The sequence below is a fragment of the Theropithecus gelada genome, chromosome 10 (genome assembly GCF_003255815.1).
Source record: "Theropithecus gelada isolate Dixy chromosome 10, Tgel_1.0, whole genome shotgun sequence".
Lineage (NCBI taxonomy): Eukaryota > Metazoa > Chordata > Mammalia > Primates > Cercopithecidae > Theropithecus > Theropithecus gelada.
Window position 1 is genome coordinate 19,238,269 of NC_037678.1, and position 16,281 is coordinate 19,254,549.

The 16,281-nt window shown below is 47.0% G+C and overlaps 1 protein-coding gene across 3 annotated transcripts in view; it reads right to left on the reverse strand.

Annotated features, from left to right (window-relative positions):
* Window positions 1-16,281, reverse strand: part of LIMK2 (LIM domain kinase 2) — a 67,729-nt gene that overhangs the window by 22,607 nt on the left and 28,841 nt on the right. The window contains exon 1 of one of the 3 annotated variants that reach the window (XM_025399251.1): window positions 9,211-9,669. The exons of 1 other annotated variant lie outside the window; for it this stretch is intronic. In XM_025399251.1, coding sequence (XP_025255036.1) covers window positions 9,211-9,263 — 53 coding nt within the window. In that variant the 5' untranslated portion in view covers window positions 9,264-9,669. Of the gene's footprint in view, window positions 1-9,210; window positions 9,670-16,281 lie in introns of those variants that run through there. One more of the 3 variants, XM_025399252.1, reaches the window with a different exon arrangement.

The following is a 16,281-nucleotide window of genomic DNA, read 5'->3' on the forward strand; positions in this document are numbered from 1 at the left end:
ACTCTTCTAAAAAGTCATGGGGAGAAGAAAAGGCACAGATTTTAAAAAGCCTAGAGACACAGCAACCAAATATGATGCCTACACCTTGGATTCAAATTTAGATTAAAAAAGGCAACAGCCATGAACATTTTTTGGAACTGAGGAAATCTGGATTTGGACTATAATATTATATTGTAAAATTACTGTGAATTTTCTTAGATGTGATGATATTTGACTTATATAGGAGAATTCTTAGGAGAAACATATTGAACTATTTAAGGGTAAAAGTCAAGATGCATTTAAGTTACTCTGAAATAGTTCAGCAAAAATAAATAAATGAAAGTATATAGGCCGGGCGCGGTGGCTCAAGCCTGTAATCCCAGCACTTTGGGAGGCCGAGATGGGCAGATCACGAGGTCAGGAGATCGAGACCATCCTGGCTAACACGGTGAAACCCCGTCTCTACTAAGAAATACAAAAAATAGCCGGGCGAGGTGGCGGGCGCCTGTAGTCCCAGCTACTCGGGAGGCTGAGGCCGGAGAATGGCGTGAACCCGGGAGGCGGAGCTTGCAGTGAGCTGAGATCCGGCCACTGCACTCCAGCCTGGGCTACAGAGCGAGACTCCGTCTCAAAAAAAAAAAAAAAAAAAGTATATAGACAGAGGGAGAGAGAGACACAAAGTGGCATAACATTAACAAATGATGAATCTATGTGAAAGGTATGTAGGTGTTATTTGAACTACATTTTCAACTTTTTTACATATTTGAAATTTTTTTCAAAATAAAATATTGGGGAAGAAACCCAACATTCTATTAGCAACGTGTAAGATGTGTATGTTAGATCCACAGCTTGCTGGGCGGGGTGGCTGATGCCTGTAATCCCAGCACTTTGGGAAGCTAAGATGGGAGGATCACTTGAGCCCAGGAGTTCGAGACCAGCCTGAGCAACATAGTAAGACCCCGTCTCTTAAAAAAAAAAAAAAAAAAATCCATAGCTCCCTTCTCCCCTAATCACCTGGCTATGAAGTCCCACCTCTCAAAAGTCAGGTGTGTTGTCAGGACTTACCTGCACAACCTCCTCCTTCCTTCTGAGCTTCCCAACACACACAGCTAAGAGCTCACTGGCCTGCTGAGCCCATGCCATTTCTTTCCTTCTAGTTCCTTCTTTTCCCTATTCTCGTTGTCAAGGCCTTCCACCTTCCACAGTGGCCATATCGTTGTTTCCAGGAGGTTTCAACATTGCTTGGGTTGAATCTTGATCCTGCCACTTACTAGTTACATCATCTTGGGCAAGATATTTTACTTACTTCTCTGGCCTAGTTTCCTCATCTATAAAATGAACTGCTGTGAAAATTAAAGGAAATAATATGTATTAAAAATATAGAGAGCAGCTGGGCACAGTGGCTCATGCTTGTAATCCCAGCACTTTGGGAGGCCGAGGCAGGTGGATCACTTGAAGTCAGGAGTTCGAGACCAGCCTGGCCAATATGGTGAAACCCGGTCTCTACTAAAAATACAAAAAATTAGCCGGGCGTGGTGGCACGAACCTGTAATCCCAGCTTCTCGGGAGGCTGAGGCAGGAGAATCGCTGGAACCCAGGAGGTGGGGGTTGTAGTGAGCCAAGATCATGCTACTGCACTCCAGCCTGGGTGACAGAGCCAGACTCCATCTCAAAAAAAATTAGGGATAGATAGACAGAGATAGCTTATATAAAAGACCTAATATAGGCTGGGCATGGTGGCTCACACCTGTAATCCCAGCACTTTGGGAGGCTGAGGCAGGCAGATCACAAGGTCAGGAGTTTTGAGACTAGCCTGGCCAACATAGTGAAATCCTATCTCTACTAAAAATACAAAAATTAGCCAGTCATGGTGGCTTGCGCTTGTAGTCCCAGCTACTCAGAAGGCTGAGGCAGGAGAATTGCTTGAACCTGGGAGGCAGAGGTTGTGGTGATCCGAGACTGCACCACTGCACTCCAGCCTGGACAACAAAGCGAGACTCCGTCTCAAAAAAAAAAAAAAAAAGACCAAATATAGTAGAAACTCAGTATGTGTTAACTTTTATTAAAGATGATAATGACAATGTAATGGCAGTTCACATTATCAGCCACTTCCTGTCACTAGCTGGACAACTTCTTAGTAGCTTTCTCTCACTGAAAACAACTAATAGCATCCCATTATTACAAAGAGCCAATGTGAAGAGGAAATAAGCTAATGTATGAGAGAAAGTCTTTTGCCAGGCAAGTGCATTATTATAACTTGCTAAGCACTGCAGATATAAAAGATAAATACACAGGGCACCCTACTTCACTTTTCGTGAGTTTATGAAGAGTTGAGGAAGAGAAAGTCTAAATAAAATTCAACAATGCAAGGTGAGAGGACACAATGAGTTCTACTACTTCTGAGCAATGCAGGAGGTAGAGAAGAGGGGCAGGAATGAGTTGAAGCAGCTGAGCTAGGAAGTCTAGAGAAGCAAGTCCCTGAGAATTCCTTTATCTTTCTGGAGTGGCCAATTCCCCCCTGGGTGCTCAACAAACACTCATGGCTATTTTTACCCTATAGCTTTTCCTACTTGTCTTATGGAAGGGGAACTTCAGGGTCTAGAGGGCTGGGTATGGCATGAAGAGTATGGCTGTGAAGTGTCTAAAAACTGCGCAGTGAGGATGTAGGCAGAGGGGAAGGCTGTTCTTGGTATGTGGCTCACACTCCTCTCAATGTAAGATACATGTGGGATGAGCTCTAAATGTGGAGGAGAGAGATATGGGTTCAAGTTCTTGGGTGTTAACATAGCCTTGGACAAGCCCCTTTCCCTCTCTGGGTTGTTTCCCCACCTGTGAAACAAGGGGACACATAATACCCTGGGTCCCCTTAACTCTGTGCATATCTGTGTTTTTCCCTAGATGATCTGAGGTTCCACTCTTAGTACCACCATTTACCACCTAAGTGATCTTGGGCTAGCCCCTTCACTTCTCATTTGTGAAATGGCAATGTCATCACCTACTTTCAAGGTAGCAGTGAGGATTTTTTCTTTTTTTTTTTGAGATGGAGTTTTGCTGTTATCACCCAGGCTGGAGTGCAGTGGCTCGATCTCGGCTCACTGCAACCTCTGCCTCCCGAGTTCAAGTGATTTTCCTGCCTCAGCCTCCTGAGTAGCTGGGATTACTGGCGCAGGCCACCACACCCAGCTAATTTTTCTATTTTTAGTAGAGATGGGGTTTCCCTGTGTTGGAGAGGCTGGTCTCGAACTCCTGACCTCAAGTGATCCGCCCCCGCCCACCTTGGCCTCCCAAAGTGTTGGGATTACAGGCGTGAGCCACTGTGCCTGGCCTGCAGTGAGGATTAAATGTGGTTCTGAAGAACTATGGGGTGCCCAACAGAGGGCTGGCAGTAGGAGCAGGGGCTTCCTTCTTGCCTCCCGTCTTCTGACTTAGAAGTTCCGGGGCAACCAGCTTTCTTCTTCACTAGACTGTTAGTTCCCTGAGGATAAAAACAGCATCCCACTTACTCTTGTTGGACTCAGCACCAAGCAAAGGACCTGGAAGAGCAAAGCTTTAACAAATGTTTCCAAACCAAAAATGGTAGGAGTGGCAAAAACCAGTAGCCCAGGTGGGGGAGCACAAGGGTTCCATGGCTCATGGCCACCAGGTCCTTTTTTTCTTCTGTGTGCAGACATATTTGCACCCAAATGCAGGCCTGGGCTTTGTTACGCCCTTGCAATGGTATGTACGCCGCAGGGCATGGGAGCACCAGAACACACCCTCCTTTCCATTGCCAATATCCTGCTTTTGTTTGCTGCAAGTAGCTCTGGCCAGGCCCAGGAGAGGGAGCAGGGAGAGAAACAAGTGCAGGCATGCAGGAGACAGCCAGGCCAGCCTGCTGGGAAGAACACCTGGCTAGAGAGCAACATCACCAGTCCACACATCTGTGTCAAGGAATGCCTTTAAAGGGCACAGCCAGCTACGTGGCCAAAACTGCCACAGATGTCTCTGAAGAACTGGAACGTGAACAGCTGATAGGACTGGGTATGGGTCCCTAAGCTGTGTTTTGCCACAGAACACAACTGGGTTCTTGGACCACTTAAGAAGTTGCCATGGTAGACTTCAGAGTTCTAGCTTAGCTATCAATTAACAGCTACTATTTATTGAATGCCAACCATAATCCAGGTCCTATATGAGGTACCTTATTTATATTATCTCTAATCCTGACAACCCTACAAGGTAGTAGAATTATCCCTATTTTATAGAAGACTGAAAAGCAGAGTTAAAGTCAAATAATTCTGCAAAGTTGCCCAATACATAATTGATGGAGCTGGAATGTGAAGCTATGTGTGCTTGGCTACAAAGCCGCATCCACTGTACTATGTCACTGGACTGAGACAGCACATCTCTCAACAGCTGAGCCTCAGGATTCTCACCTGTGAAAATAAGGAGGCTGGAGGCCTGACAGTTCAAGACCCTTTGAGTGTTAACACTTCATGATGCTTCTCCTTTACTCCAAGTACTGAATGTTAAATGGCACAATTCTCCTCCTTCATATACTTCACAGTGTTCAATTCCCCAGCAGTCTCTGTTCTTTTAAGCAAAGAATCCAGAACACACTCTGGAACTGTAAGGTGCTACTCAAACATGTTCCACCTTAGATTCTTAGAGGCCATGGACCCCATACGTTCTTCCCAAAGCCAAGGCTGTTTTTCTACCTTTCAGCTTTTGAAAGTTTCAAGTGAAAGTCAAAATCTGCCCTGGCTGTAGGTAAAAGAGTACCCAGCTGGGAGGTGGTGAAGCTGAGGTTTGAACCAGTCATCCCACTGTCCTGAGGAGCCAGAGTGAATTGAGCTGAAATCCTCAGGTCAGGGGAGATCACCTAGAAGCCTACATACGCTGAGGGTACGCCTAAGGACAACCTCCAAAACTCATCTTCCAAAACTATTAGAGGGGTTCCAAGGGCTTGGGCAGATACAAAGTGCACAGAACCCTGGTGGTCAGTTCAGTGGGCCAACCCAGATCCACACAGAGACCTTTTGAGTCAGCAGAGAACACATGAGTTTTTTTAAAAAAGATAATCAGTTGAGATTTTATCTTTCAAGACCTGGATCCATATTCCTTCTCTGCCATTTACTATCTGTGTCACCTAAGGTCAGTTACTTCATGACTCTGAGCCTCAGTTTCCTCACTTGTACACTGCTGATAGTATCTTATGGGGTTATGAGAATTAAATTATGTACAGATGTCCTGCATGATGCCTGGCTCACACCAGGTAGCCAGTAAGCATTCATTTATTTCCCTTCCCAATTTGAGAATGCCAAGGGCAAATGCAGACAGACCCCTTTTTCTCCTATGCCTAGCAATATGGACCTGCTTCTCAGCCCAGAATGAGACAGATTTCTGTAAAGTAAGGTCCTAAAATGAATTATTTCTCTATTCAATTAGAAATCAACATTTTTTTTTTAAGAGACAAGAGTCTTACTCTGTCACCCAGACTGGAGTGCAGTGGCACAATCATTGCTCACTATAGTCTGACACCCCAGGCTCAAGAGATCCTCCTGCCTCAGCCTCCTGCGTAGCTGGGACTACAGGTGCACACCACCATGCCTGGCTAATTTTTTATTTTTTGTGGAGACAGGGTCTCCCTATGTTGCCCAGGCTGGTCTTAAACTCCTGGACTCAAGTGATCCTCCAGCCTTGGCCTCCCAAAGTGCTGGGGTTACAGGAAGGAGCCACCACACCCAGCTGAAATCAACTGTTTTAATAGATTCCTAACAATTAGGAAATAGTTACTGTGCATCTATGATGTGTAAGAACAAGCAGGCAAGGTGCTGTGCTGAGAGAAGCCAAGTGAGATAAGACAGAGACCCAGCCCTCACTCACATCCAGATTCTTCAGACAAAAATGTTTACAGGTAAATTCTCAACCTTATGGGGTAAGAGAACCAGTCATTACTGCAGTGGATTTACACATGTTAAAGCATAAGCCCTCCCATGTCCTGATGAAGACCTGGCTGGATGGTCATCCCTTAACCTCCCGGTGAGCAGCCAGTTGTAGAGAAGCTTCTTTCAGCCCCCAGCCTCTGAATTGACTGGGCTGGAAGGAGAGAAAAGGAAGCTCCCTCCACCATAGCCTGAGGGCATCTGGAGAGCATCACAATTGGGGATGCCAACTTTTCCCCAGGGCCCAGAAGGGCAGATATGACAGGGGCCTAGAGAGACTCTGTTCCATAAGAGCTCAGTCAAAAATCCCTTTATTACTCCTCCTTCCTGCAGATCCTGTAGACTGAAACAGTCTGACAATTAAGCTGTAAGTATTATGGAGTATGTTATTATTGTTTTAAAAAATTAACCAAACACACAATGAAGCCTATGAACAGCAAGAAATAAGTGTTGCTAGAGTGCACTGATTCAGTTCCAACCAAAAACCAGGAAGACTGTAGTTTCAAGTAATTTGTGTAGTTGTACTGCAGTTAAAGACAGGGCCTCCATTATTTGGCAAATAATGGAAAAGAGCTTGTGTGCCTTTGAGGAGCCACATAGAAGTTGCAGAGTTGGGAACCACTCACCTGATCTAAGTCCTTCATTTTTCAGATAAGGAGAAAAAGAGTCCCGGAGGACCTAAGGCACCTGCCAAATGTTACTGTGAAGCTGGGCAGAGCTATGCATAATTATTTCCCTTTAAACATGGATTGCTTTGGAACACAAAGATTAATTTGTTTTCTTCAAGAGATAACGTGTAAACCCAAGCTCATTAAATCAGTATTGGATATTAAGTGCAATTCTATAAAAAGAAAAATGCTTTAAAGATGTCCGACAAAAAACCAATCCCTAATTTACCTCTTTTGTAAATTCCAATTTGAGGTATTTTCTTACTTGGAAGTACAGTGGTAATTGCATCTCACTCCTCACGTTAGTGTGGGTAGGAAAGACAGTGCATTCTCCACTGAGTATGTTTGGCCTATAAGGCAGAGGTGTATGGGACACAGAAGTTGTATTCTTCATTCCCTTGCTCCCTCTTTCTCCTTCACATGTCACGCCTGATCATGTCCCCGTGGAATCTGGTTGCGTCACTTTCCTTGCAACCACAGCCCCACAACTCCTATAGATTTTGTACTCCCCCAGAGGCCAAGGATCAAGGACTTAATTTGTTTCACAGAATCCAGCAAGGACCCTGTTCAGGAGCCCAAGAAGTCTGGCTTCTACTTTCTGCCAGGGACGAAACTGAGGCCCAAAGAGGAGCCCTTGAAGATACCCTATAATAAAAGACGGAGGGGCTAATGGCAGAAACAGTTTTCTCACCAGGTAGTGATGTGGCAATGGATTGACACCTGGGAGAGCAGAGGGTCTGGGTGGTCCCTCCCTGGGGGGAAAGAGCCCTGTGTGCCACCTATCTCTTCAGAAGTGACTTCAGGAAAGTGGCCTCTTATATGGGGGAGGGGAGAGTGTCTACAGAAAGTCAGTCAGAACCCCCCAGACTCTAGCTGGGCAAACGGAGCTTGGGGGCGGGGGGGGCAAGGTGATCAGGTTCTCCAGAAAGGCTGGGGCAGAACAAGACAAAGGGCAGGTGGACTTGGGTGGCACTGGTGGCCTGGCCCTTAAAGGTTCAGGTGGAGAGTTCAGATCTGCTCTAGTTCCACCTCCTGAGAAGTTGTGTCTTCCCTGGGTTCCCTGCCACTCCAAGGGTAAAAGGGGTATAGTTTCTGGCTCCTAAAGGAACAACCCTTCCCCTAAGCGGCCTTCCCAGGATTAAAAGTAAGAGAAATTAATGAGGACCTGAAATGTGACTACTTCAACACTTGGCATCTTAATTCCGCATGGTAAAAGCTTTCTCCTAAAGTCAAGATCAATTTCCATTGGCTCTTTAGAAAACAATATCAGCCATACCTTCAACAAGTCAGGCAAACTATCCCTTTTTCTACTCTCTGCTAGGAAAGGAAAACAAACCTGATAATTTCCTCTCCACTAGGAGAAGAAAACAAACCTGCAGCCCCCGAAGAATGAGAGAAAGTCAGAAAGACAGAAAAAGCTGCCAGTGAGGCTCCATATGTTAACTTTGTTGAAACTGGTTGCCTCATCTGTAAAATGGGGATATATAATCTCTTTAGGCTGTTGAGAGATTAAAGGATAAAGTGTCCAGCAGGGCGCTTGGTAGAGTCAGCATTGAGGACCAGTTCCCTTCCCCCTCCCCCCAGTCCAGACACCTCCCACCACTCTACCAGGGTCCAGTCATTCCACGAAACCACATGGTACACTGCTTTTCTGCCCAGGGCCTGGCCACCTGACTAGTATCCCGGCAGCAAGATCTGGGCACTGGACCTAGTTTAGGGAAGCCAGAAGGGAAAAGTCGACAAGGACCACTGGTGAGGGGGAGGCAGCCTTTTTGGAACAACAGGCTGCTCCCAAAGAATGAAAACAAGCCCCACCCTAGTCTGGAATGGCTCCATTCAGAAGGGACCTAGAGGGCCAGAACCCCCCCGGGGAGTTTCTATGGGAGGTGGAGTGGGGCAATGAGCAAAGAAAGCCAGGTTGGAGGTAGAGTTTCCACATCTCCCTTTGAGAAGCCCCAGAGAGAGGCTCGTGGAGGTACTCAGGCCTAGGGACTGAGGAGGTGTGGGGGCTGGCCCAGCAGCTCAGGAACACTCCAAAGTCCATTGCTCCAGTCTCAGAAGCACTGGCCCAGGTCTTTCCCCAGCAACTACATTCACCTGGGAGCTCAGAAGCCCCTCAAGGTCAGAGGCTAATGTGCCTGCCATTAAGAGAACAAATGTTTATAAGGTACCTATTGTGTACCAGGCTACCCACACCCAGGACTTGCCAGTTTCCACAGTTTGGCAAAACCTGCCCATCCTGCTTGTTGGGACAAATTTCTGGGCAGGCAGCATGGCCCGCAGGTAAGACATGTGAGAGCTAGAAACAGCACTCTATCTGTGCTATTCCCCCTGGAAGTAGTAACACCTAGAAGGGGCAGGTCAGTGGCATCTTTTGGAGGCTCTTTCAGGTTTGCCTGGGATGGAAGAGGAGCTGGAGCTCCCTAAGAAGTTCCTTCTGGGTATATCCCTCCCCTCACCACTTCCAGGACATAATGGGGGTACCCCACAAGGCCGATTCTGCTTGGGTATAACCTCTCCTGGCTTCTGCCTGGCAGAACCGATGGTAAAGGACTAAGTGAGAAGGAGATTTCGGGAGACCACCCTCTTCTCAGGACCAGGGGCCAGGAGAGAGAGAGAGGGGAACTCGGAGACCAACTCACCGAAATGGGTCTCTGGAGGTGAAGTAAGCCGGGACTGACAAGTAACTCCCCATCTTCTTCCCACACCAGATAAACAGGCTCAGCTGCAAATCCGTCTATGAGTGCCTCGGGCCGGCTGTAGATGGCCACCATGACAGGCCCAGGGCTCCCAACACCTCTGGCTGCAGACAGGCTGCCCTGAGTTCACCTCTCCCTCCGGAGCAGCTGGAGGAGCCTGAGGACTCCAGGCCACTTGCCCCCCAGCAGATTCCCACAGGGGCTCATGGCTGGGATGGCTCCTCCCTAGTTCTTAGAAGCTCAGGCGGCCCCTCTGGACTCGGAGAAAACGACCTCTTTGAGGAGGCTACATACACACTGGCATTCTTGAGCAAGGGCCGGTGACTAGCTAAGAAAGAAGCGCTGCTGTCAAGTTAGCCTTCTTCTTCAGTCCCACCCCTGAATGAGGGAGGGAGGGAGGAAGAGGAGGAGCTCCCGCAGAACCGAGGTGTGTGGTTGGAGCAGCTGTTAGGAAACAGACCTTGCAGGCAAGGGGTGGAGCTGGGCTGGATCGAGGCTGCAGGCAGGCGCTGCAGACAATAACTGGGACCGACTGAGCGTCCATCCTGAGCTCAGGGAAGGGCAAGGCAGGATACAGGGTGAACATATCTGGCCCCAGATGTCCCGCAGAGGAGCTGCCTACAGGACAGTAATTCTGCTTGGAGGTGAAAAAAAAAAAAAAAAAAGCAGAGGATGCCAGGTCCAGGAAGAGCTACACCAGACAGAGGGACCTCTGGTAGGAGAGGCAGGTCCAGAGAGCCATCCTAGCTCCGAGCTGACATCTGTTCTGTCCTGGCACTAGGGCTCCCATTCATTCCCTCCCTCTGCCTCGCCTGGGGACAGCCTCAAGAGCTGACCAATGGGAGGTGACACTTCCACTCCAGGGCATGGCTGTGTTGCAAATAAGGAAACGAGTATTAACCTACACCTGATGTGTCTCCATGTGGTAAACACTATATGCACTCTTATTTCTCTGAGACAGGAATTATTCCCACTCTACAGACAAGGAAAGTGAGGTACGGAGAGATTACGTAACTCACTCAAGGTCAAAAAGGGAGTCAGTGGCAGGCCTGGGATTTAAATGTAGGCCCATGTGAGTTGGAGTAGGCCCCTAGAGCTGGAGTTCTCCCACTACCAGGCTTCATTTTGGCTCTTCAAGGAGAAAAATCTTTTCCAAAGCCCTCTGCAAATAGGATGGAGCCCAGGTTACTCTCATTCACTCACTATTCACTGGCTGTTCACACACAGAACACCATCCACTGGCCTCTGTGGACAGTAGAACTTCTTCTAGTTGTCCAATGATAACTATGCTTTTCAAACTGAAAAATGGGGCGTGAGGGAGAAGGCGGCCTGGGGTGCCAAAAGGGATTGATAAGCCTAAGTATCTGGAATGGGAGCCCGCCTGAAGAGCCCCAGTTGTGATGATGACCAAACCAGAGCTTACCATGGAGAAAGCCCTTGTCTCCCTGCCTGCAGGATTGTAAAGGAAAAAGCAAGGCTGCTGGAGAAAATCAGAATACTAGGACCTCACTATTGGATTTGGGGCAGTGACATCAGCTCTCCCTCACTAGGCACACACCTCTCACCATTGTAAAGGGCCAGAAGTCACCCTGCAGCTTCTATGTCTTACTGTGAACCATGGCAGCAAAGTCTGATAAAGATGGTAGATGGGGTTACAAAGGAGCCTTTTCCCATTCCACCAACGGGGCACAGGGACAACAATGCATGAGATAAGAGCACATCGGTTTGAATACTGATAATAAGCTACCATTTATTGAGCAGTTAATATGTTCTAGGCCCTGTGTTAAGTGCTTAGCATCTATTATCCATCATATTTAAATTGCCAGTATATGGGGTAAATGTCATCAGCCTCATTCAACAGATTAGGAAATAGGTTCTGAGGGGTTATGTCACTATCCTCAAGACAAATAGCTGGTAAGTGGTGAGGGTGGGTTTTTTTTTTTTTTGAGTCAGGGTCTCTCTCTGTCACTCAGGCTGGAGTGCAGTGGTGCCATCATGGCTCACTACAATCTCAACCTTGACCTTCTGGACTCAAGTGATCCTCTCACCTCAGCCTCCAGAGTAGCTGGGACGACAGATGCATGCCATCACGCCCAGCTGCAAGGCTGGGTTTCAAACCTGGTACATATGTATGGCTCTAGAGCACAGGTCAAGGCACTTTTCCTGTAAAGGGCCAGAGAACAAATATCTTAGGCTCTGCAGGCCATACAGATTCTGTTGTGACTACTCAGTTATGTCATTACAGAGCAAAAGCAGCCATATATAAAACATAAACTAAGGGACATGGTTGTGTTCCAATAGATATTTACTTATGGAAAGATTTTTTTTTTTTTTTGAGATTCAGTCTCACACTGTTGTCCTGGCTAAAGTGCAGTGGTACAAACATGGTTCACTGTAGCCTCAACCACCTGGGCTCAAGTGATCCTCCTGCCTAAGCCTCCCATGCATCTGGGACCACAGGTGCAGGCCACCATACCTGGCTATTTTTTTTTTTTTTTTTTTTGGTGACAGAGTCTCGCTCTGTTGCCCAGGCTGGAGTACAGTGTCACGATCTTGGCTCACTGCAACCTCCACCTCCCAGGTTCAAGCAATTCTCTTGTCTCAGCCTCCTAAGTAGCTGGGACTACAGGCACATGCCACCATGCTCGGCTAATTTTTCTATTTTTAATAGAGACGGGGTTTCACCATATTGGTCAGGCTAGTCTTGAACTCCTGACCTCAGGTGATCCACCTGCCTTGGCCTCCCAAAGTGCTGGGATTATAGGCGTGAGCCACTGTGCCTGGCCCTGGCTAATTTTTTTTTTTTTTGTAGAGATAGGGTCTCACTTTGTTGCCCAGGCTGGGACACTGGTATTTGAGTTTCACGTAATTTCCACATGTTACAAAACATTCTTGTGCTTTTTTCCCCCTAACCATTAAAAATCACAGGTCATATAGGCCAGGCATAGTGGCTCATGCCTATAATCCCAGCAGTCGAGAGGCCAAGGAGGGCAGACTGCTTGAAGCCAGAAGTTTGAGACCAGCCTGGGTAACAAACCAAGACCCTATCTCTAACAGAAAAATCAATCAATCAGGCCGGGCATGGTGGCTCACACCTGTAATCCCAGCAATTTGGGAGGCCAAGGCAGGTAGATCACCTGAGGTAGGGAGTTCGAGACCAGCCTAACCAACATGGAGAAACCCTGTCTCTACTAAAAATACAAAAATTAGCTGGGCATGGTGGCACATGCCTGTAATCCCAGCTACTCGAGAGGCTGAGGCAGGAGAATCGCTTGAACCCAGGAGGCGGAGGTTGCGGTGAGCTGAGTTCGTGCCATTGCATTCCAGCCTGGGCAACAAGAGCGAAACTCCGTCTCAAAAAGGAAAAAAAAAAAACAATCAATCACAGGCCGTATTAAAATAGGCAATGGGCCATAGCTTGCCGGCCTCTGTTCTAGAGCTACAGAGCTCAACTACTCTATTTACTACCTCTAATAGTGAAGAACAGCTCTTGGTGTTTGTGCAGAGCTCAGCCATATCTATCTACCACCACAAAGACACCACACTCTAGCCCCAGAGGCAGCCAGAAGAAGTAAGGACTGAACAGGTGCTCACCCTGCATTAAGCATTGCTTGCAGCACTACTTGTATGAATGAATTTTAACCCACACTATTCCACAGTTCTGTGATTTCTCTCTTTACAGATAAAGCAACTGAGGTACAGGGAGGTTAAATCACTTGCCTGAGGTCACTCAGCTGTAAATGTGAGAAGTGAAGCCAGGATTTGAACCCAGACTAGACATTATAGACTACACTCTACCATGCTATATCGAAGCTCAGCCTGGGCCCAGAGCCAGACTGTCTGGGTTTGAATGCGACAATGCACTGTATGTAAGCCCTTGGCACAAAGTCTGGAACACATTAAAGGTTGATAAATGTTACCCATTAATATCATTAAGACTATTGTTACAACTACTGTGGGCTAGCTATGTGGCCTTTCGCAAGTCACTGTCTCTGTCTGGGTCTGGGTTAGGTCTCTAAATAGCTCCCAGGATCAACATTTTTCACCCCTGTGAGGTTGCAGAGGGCTCTCTGTTTTCCTTGGGTCTCAAGTTGAGTTTAAACTCTTGAGCAGGAGGTCAGGATCCTGGCCTAGGGGCCACACAAGAGCCACAGAGGAGTTGAGGTGGGCTGGAAGTGGGGAAACAACATACAGGATACTGAAAGGGCTGCCCAGCTGGAGAGCTGGGCGCAATCTTTCTCCCAGCCACAGAATCAACTATTTCTCAGCAAAACTCTATTATGTTCCCCTGTAATTCAATCAGGCAAGAAGGGGGCCCCAAATTAAGTCTGGAACTAGCAAATTATCTTTTAATTGTACCCTCTGATTTCCATGTGATGAACACAGCACTGATGGAAGAATATGCAAGCCACAAAGAGACCGAGGCCAGGGAGCCCATGAGCATAACTCCTCTTGACATTTCACACAGCTCTGCTGTTCCAGCGGCGGCGGCGGGCTCAGTGAGTCGGTGTCTAGGAATGTGAGCAGGAGGCTGCAGGCGTTCTCCTCTCCCCCTACTCCTCTTACAAAGGACTTGGTGGGTGGGTGAGGAATAAGGGAGAGGACATCTCAATGCCATGAAAACTGCCTTCCCCTGGAAGAGGAACAGCCTTCTCCCCATGTCCTGAGTTGAAGCAGAAGCCCCTCCCAGGTGGAATCCATTTGACCTCCATAAATCCAGACTTCAGGAGGAACCTTTGAAGGATTGATCACCAGATGTGATAAGCTGCTGGCTGCTCAGATGCAAGCGTGTGGTTCCTCAGAGCCAACTTTAAAGGGCCCAAGCCACCCAGCATTGGGAGATGAAATGTCACATTGGAGGATATATTTTACCCTCCCACCCTTGGAAACTGGTCCTGGATAGAAAACTGCTCTTCTAGGTCCTCAGAGCAGCTGGCAGAAGATTCAGCAGTTATGGCTGCCAGAGGCAACTGCAGGAATCCTTTGACTGGCAGTTATAGTAGGGATAAAATAGCAGGAGAGGTGTTAATCTCCAGCACATTTCATAAGTTGGAAACCTGGCAGGGAGCCGAACAAACTGATTCCTTAGAACCAGCTGAGGCGCAGGTCTTCAAGGCGTCTGTGACAGGCTGGAGAACAATAGCCTTCAAAACCAGCAGCCCCAAGTGAATGTTCAGGCAAGGTGTGGTAAGTGAATGAATCACCCCAGCCTCTGGTCGGAAGAAAACTCTTGCCAAATAATTCAAAACCCAAGGAACTGTGTTTGTGTGAAGCCCTCTATTGGCTGGGAGGACTCCAATCAAGGAAGATAATTTTTGAGGACTCTGAAACCTCCAAATCCTGAAAGGTAAGCATTACCACCCCCATATACTAACCATCTTTCCTGCCCCCCTTCCTCCCCTCTTCCAAATCACTTTCTACATTATAGTAGCAGTCATCCTTCGAAAACAAGGGTCCCGGGCGAGCGCGGTGGCTCATGCTTGTAATCCCAGCACTTTGGGAGGCAGAGTCGGGCGGATCACCTAAGGTCAAGTGTTTGTGACCAACCTGGCCAACATGGAGAAACCCTGTCTCTACTAAAAACACAAAATTAGCTGGGTGTGGTGGTATGTGCCTGCAATGCCAGCTACTGGGGAGGCTGAGGCAAGAGAATTGCTTGAACACAGGAGGCAGAGACTGCGGTGAGCCAAGATCATGTCATTGCACTCCAGCCTAGGTGACAGAGCAAGACTCTGTCTCAATAAATAAATAAATAAAACGTCACAGCAATTCCCAGCTTCACAGGGTTATGAGCATTAAATGAGAACATATGTGAACAAGCCCACTTCAGTATCCGGCTCATGGAACTCAGTCAGTGTTTTATCTGCTACTCCTGTAATGTGATGTCATGTTCACAAACACCAGGTAAAAGACAGTATTTGGCATCTTAGGTATCACGGGAAGAGAAAAGAATTTGCCATCTGGATAGAACTTTAGAGATTTAGTCTAATCCCTTGTTTTATAGTTCATGAACTTGAAACCAGGAACGGAGAACTGGAAGCCCAAGACATATGAGGATACCAAGTCACATGAAATGTGTTCAGATTTTCAGACTGGGAGAATTATTTCCCAATATATTGAAAAAAGAAAATATGTTGGCACAGTGATGGAACCATTGTTAGTAACTTCGGAGAAACTATGGAGAATGGGGGCAATATTTCCAAAGTATAATGTTCCATATCTACTATATACCAGGTGCTGGGGATGTATTCATGAAATAAAAACGGAGATAGCTAACTGGCCCAGCTTTCAAAAAGGAGGAAAAAGATACTGGAAAAAGTAACTTTATGATCCTTTTGCTTTGATTCCTTCACAAAATTCTAGGCAGATGATGGAGTAAGTGGACAGTAAGAACTTAAAAAAGGAGCTGATCATTAGGAGTCAGCAGTAGTGAAATGGTAGTGACTAGTTAGACTTGACTTCATGTTTTCACTGGGTTACTCATCATGAGACCTTCTCTTGGATTTCCACAGGCATTTGATAAACTCTTTCCTGATATCCAGACAGTAAGAATGTGGGCAGGGAATCTAGAAAAATCACATACAAGAACTCAACATACCCAGCAATTTGAGGCTCTGAACTGTACAGGCAGGATTCCTGAATACCCTGCTAGAGCTCATAAGGAAAGGGCATGGGATTTGAGCTCAGAAAAATTTTCTTTTAATTTCAGTGCTGCCCTCCCCAGCAGCATAAACTTGGATAAATTATTTAACATCTCTGGGCTTCCCTTGCCCTGCTTGTGCTGTATTCCTCAAGAGGTTGTTGCAGGAACTAAACTAGATGATGAGTATAAAAGGCCTTTGTAAACTGAAGATGCTTTATGAACATTAGTTATTATCACTGTTCTAGTGCTGTAGTTGGCTCATCATGGGGGTCCTGAATTATAGGTTACCTTACTAGGCATCTGTGGACACCTGGTATGGGTCAGGCCTATGCTGGGCACTGAGAGTACCTAGTGCCTGCCTTCACGTAGTT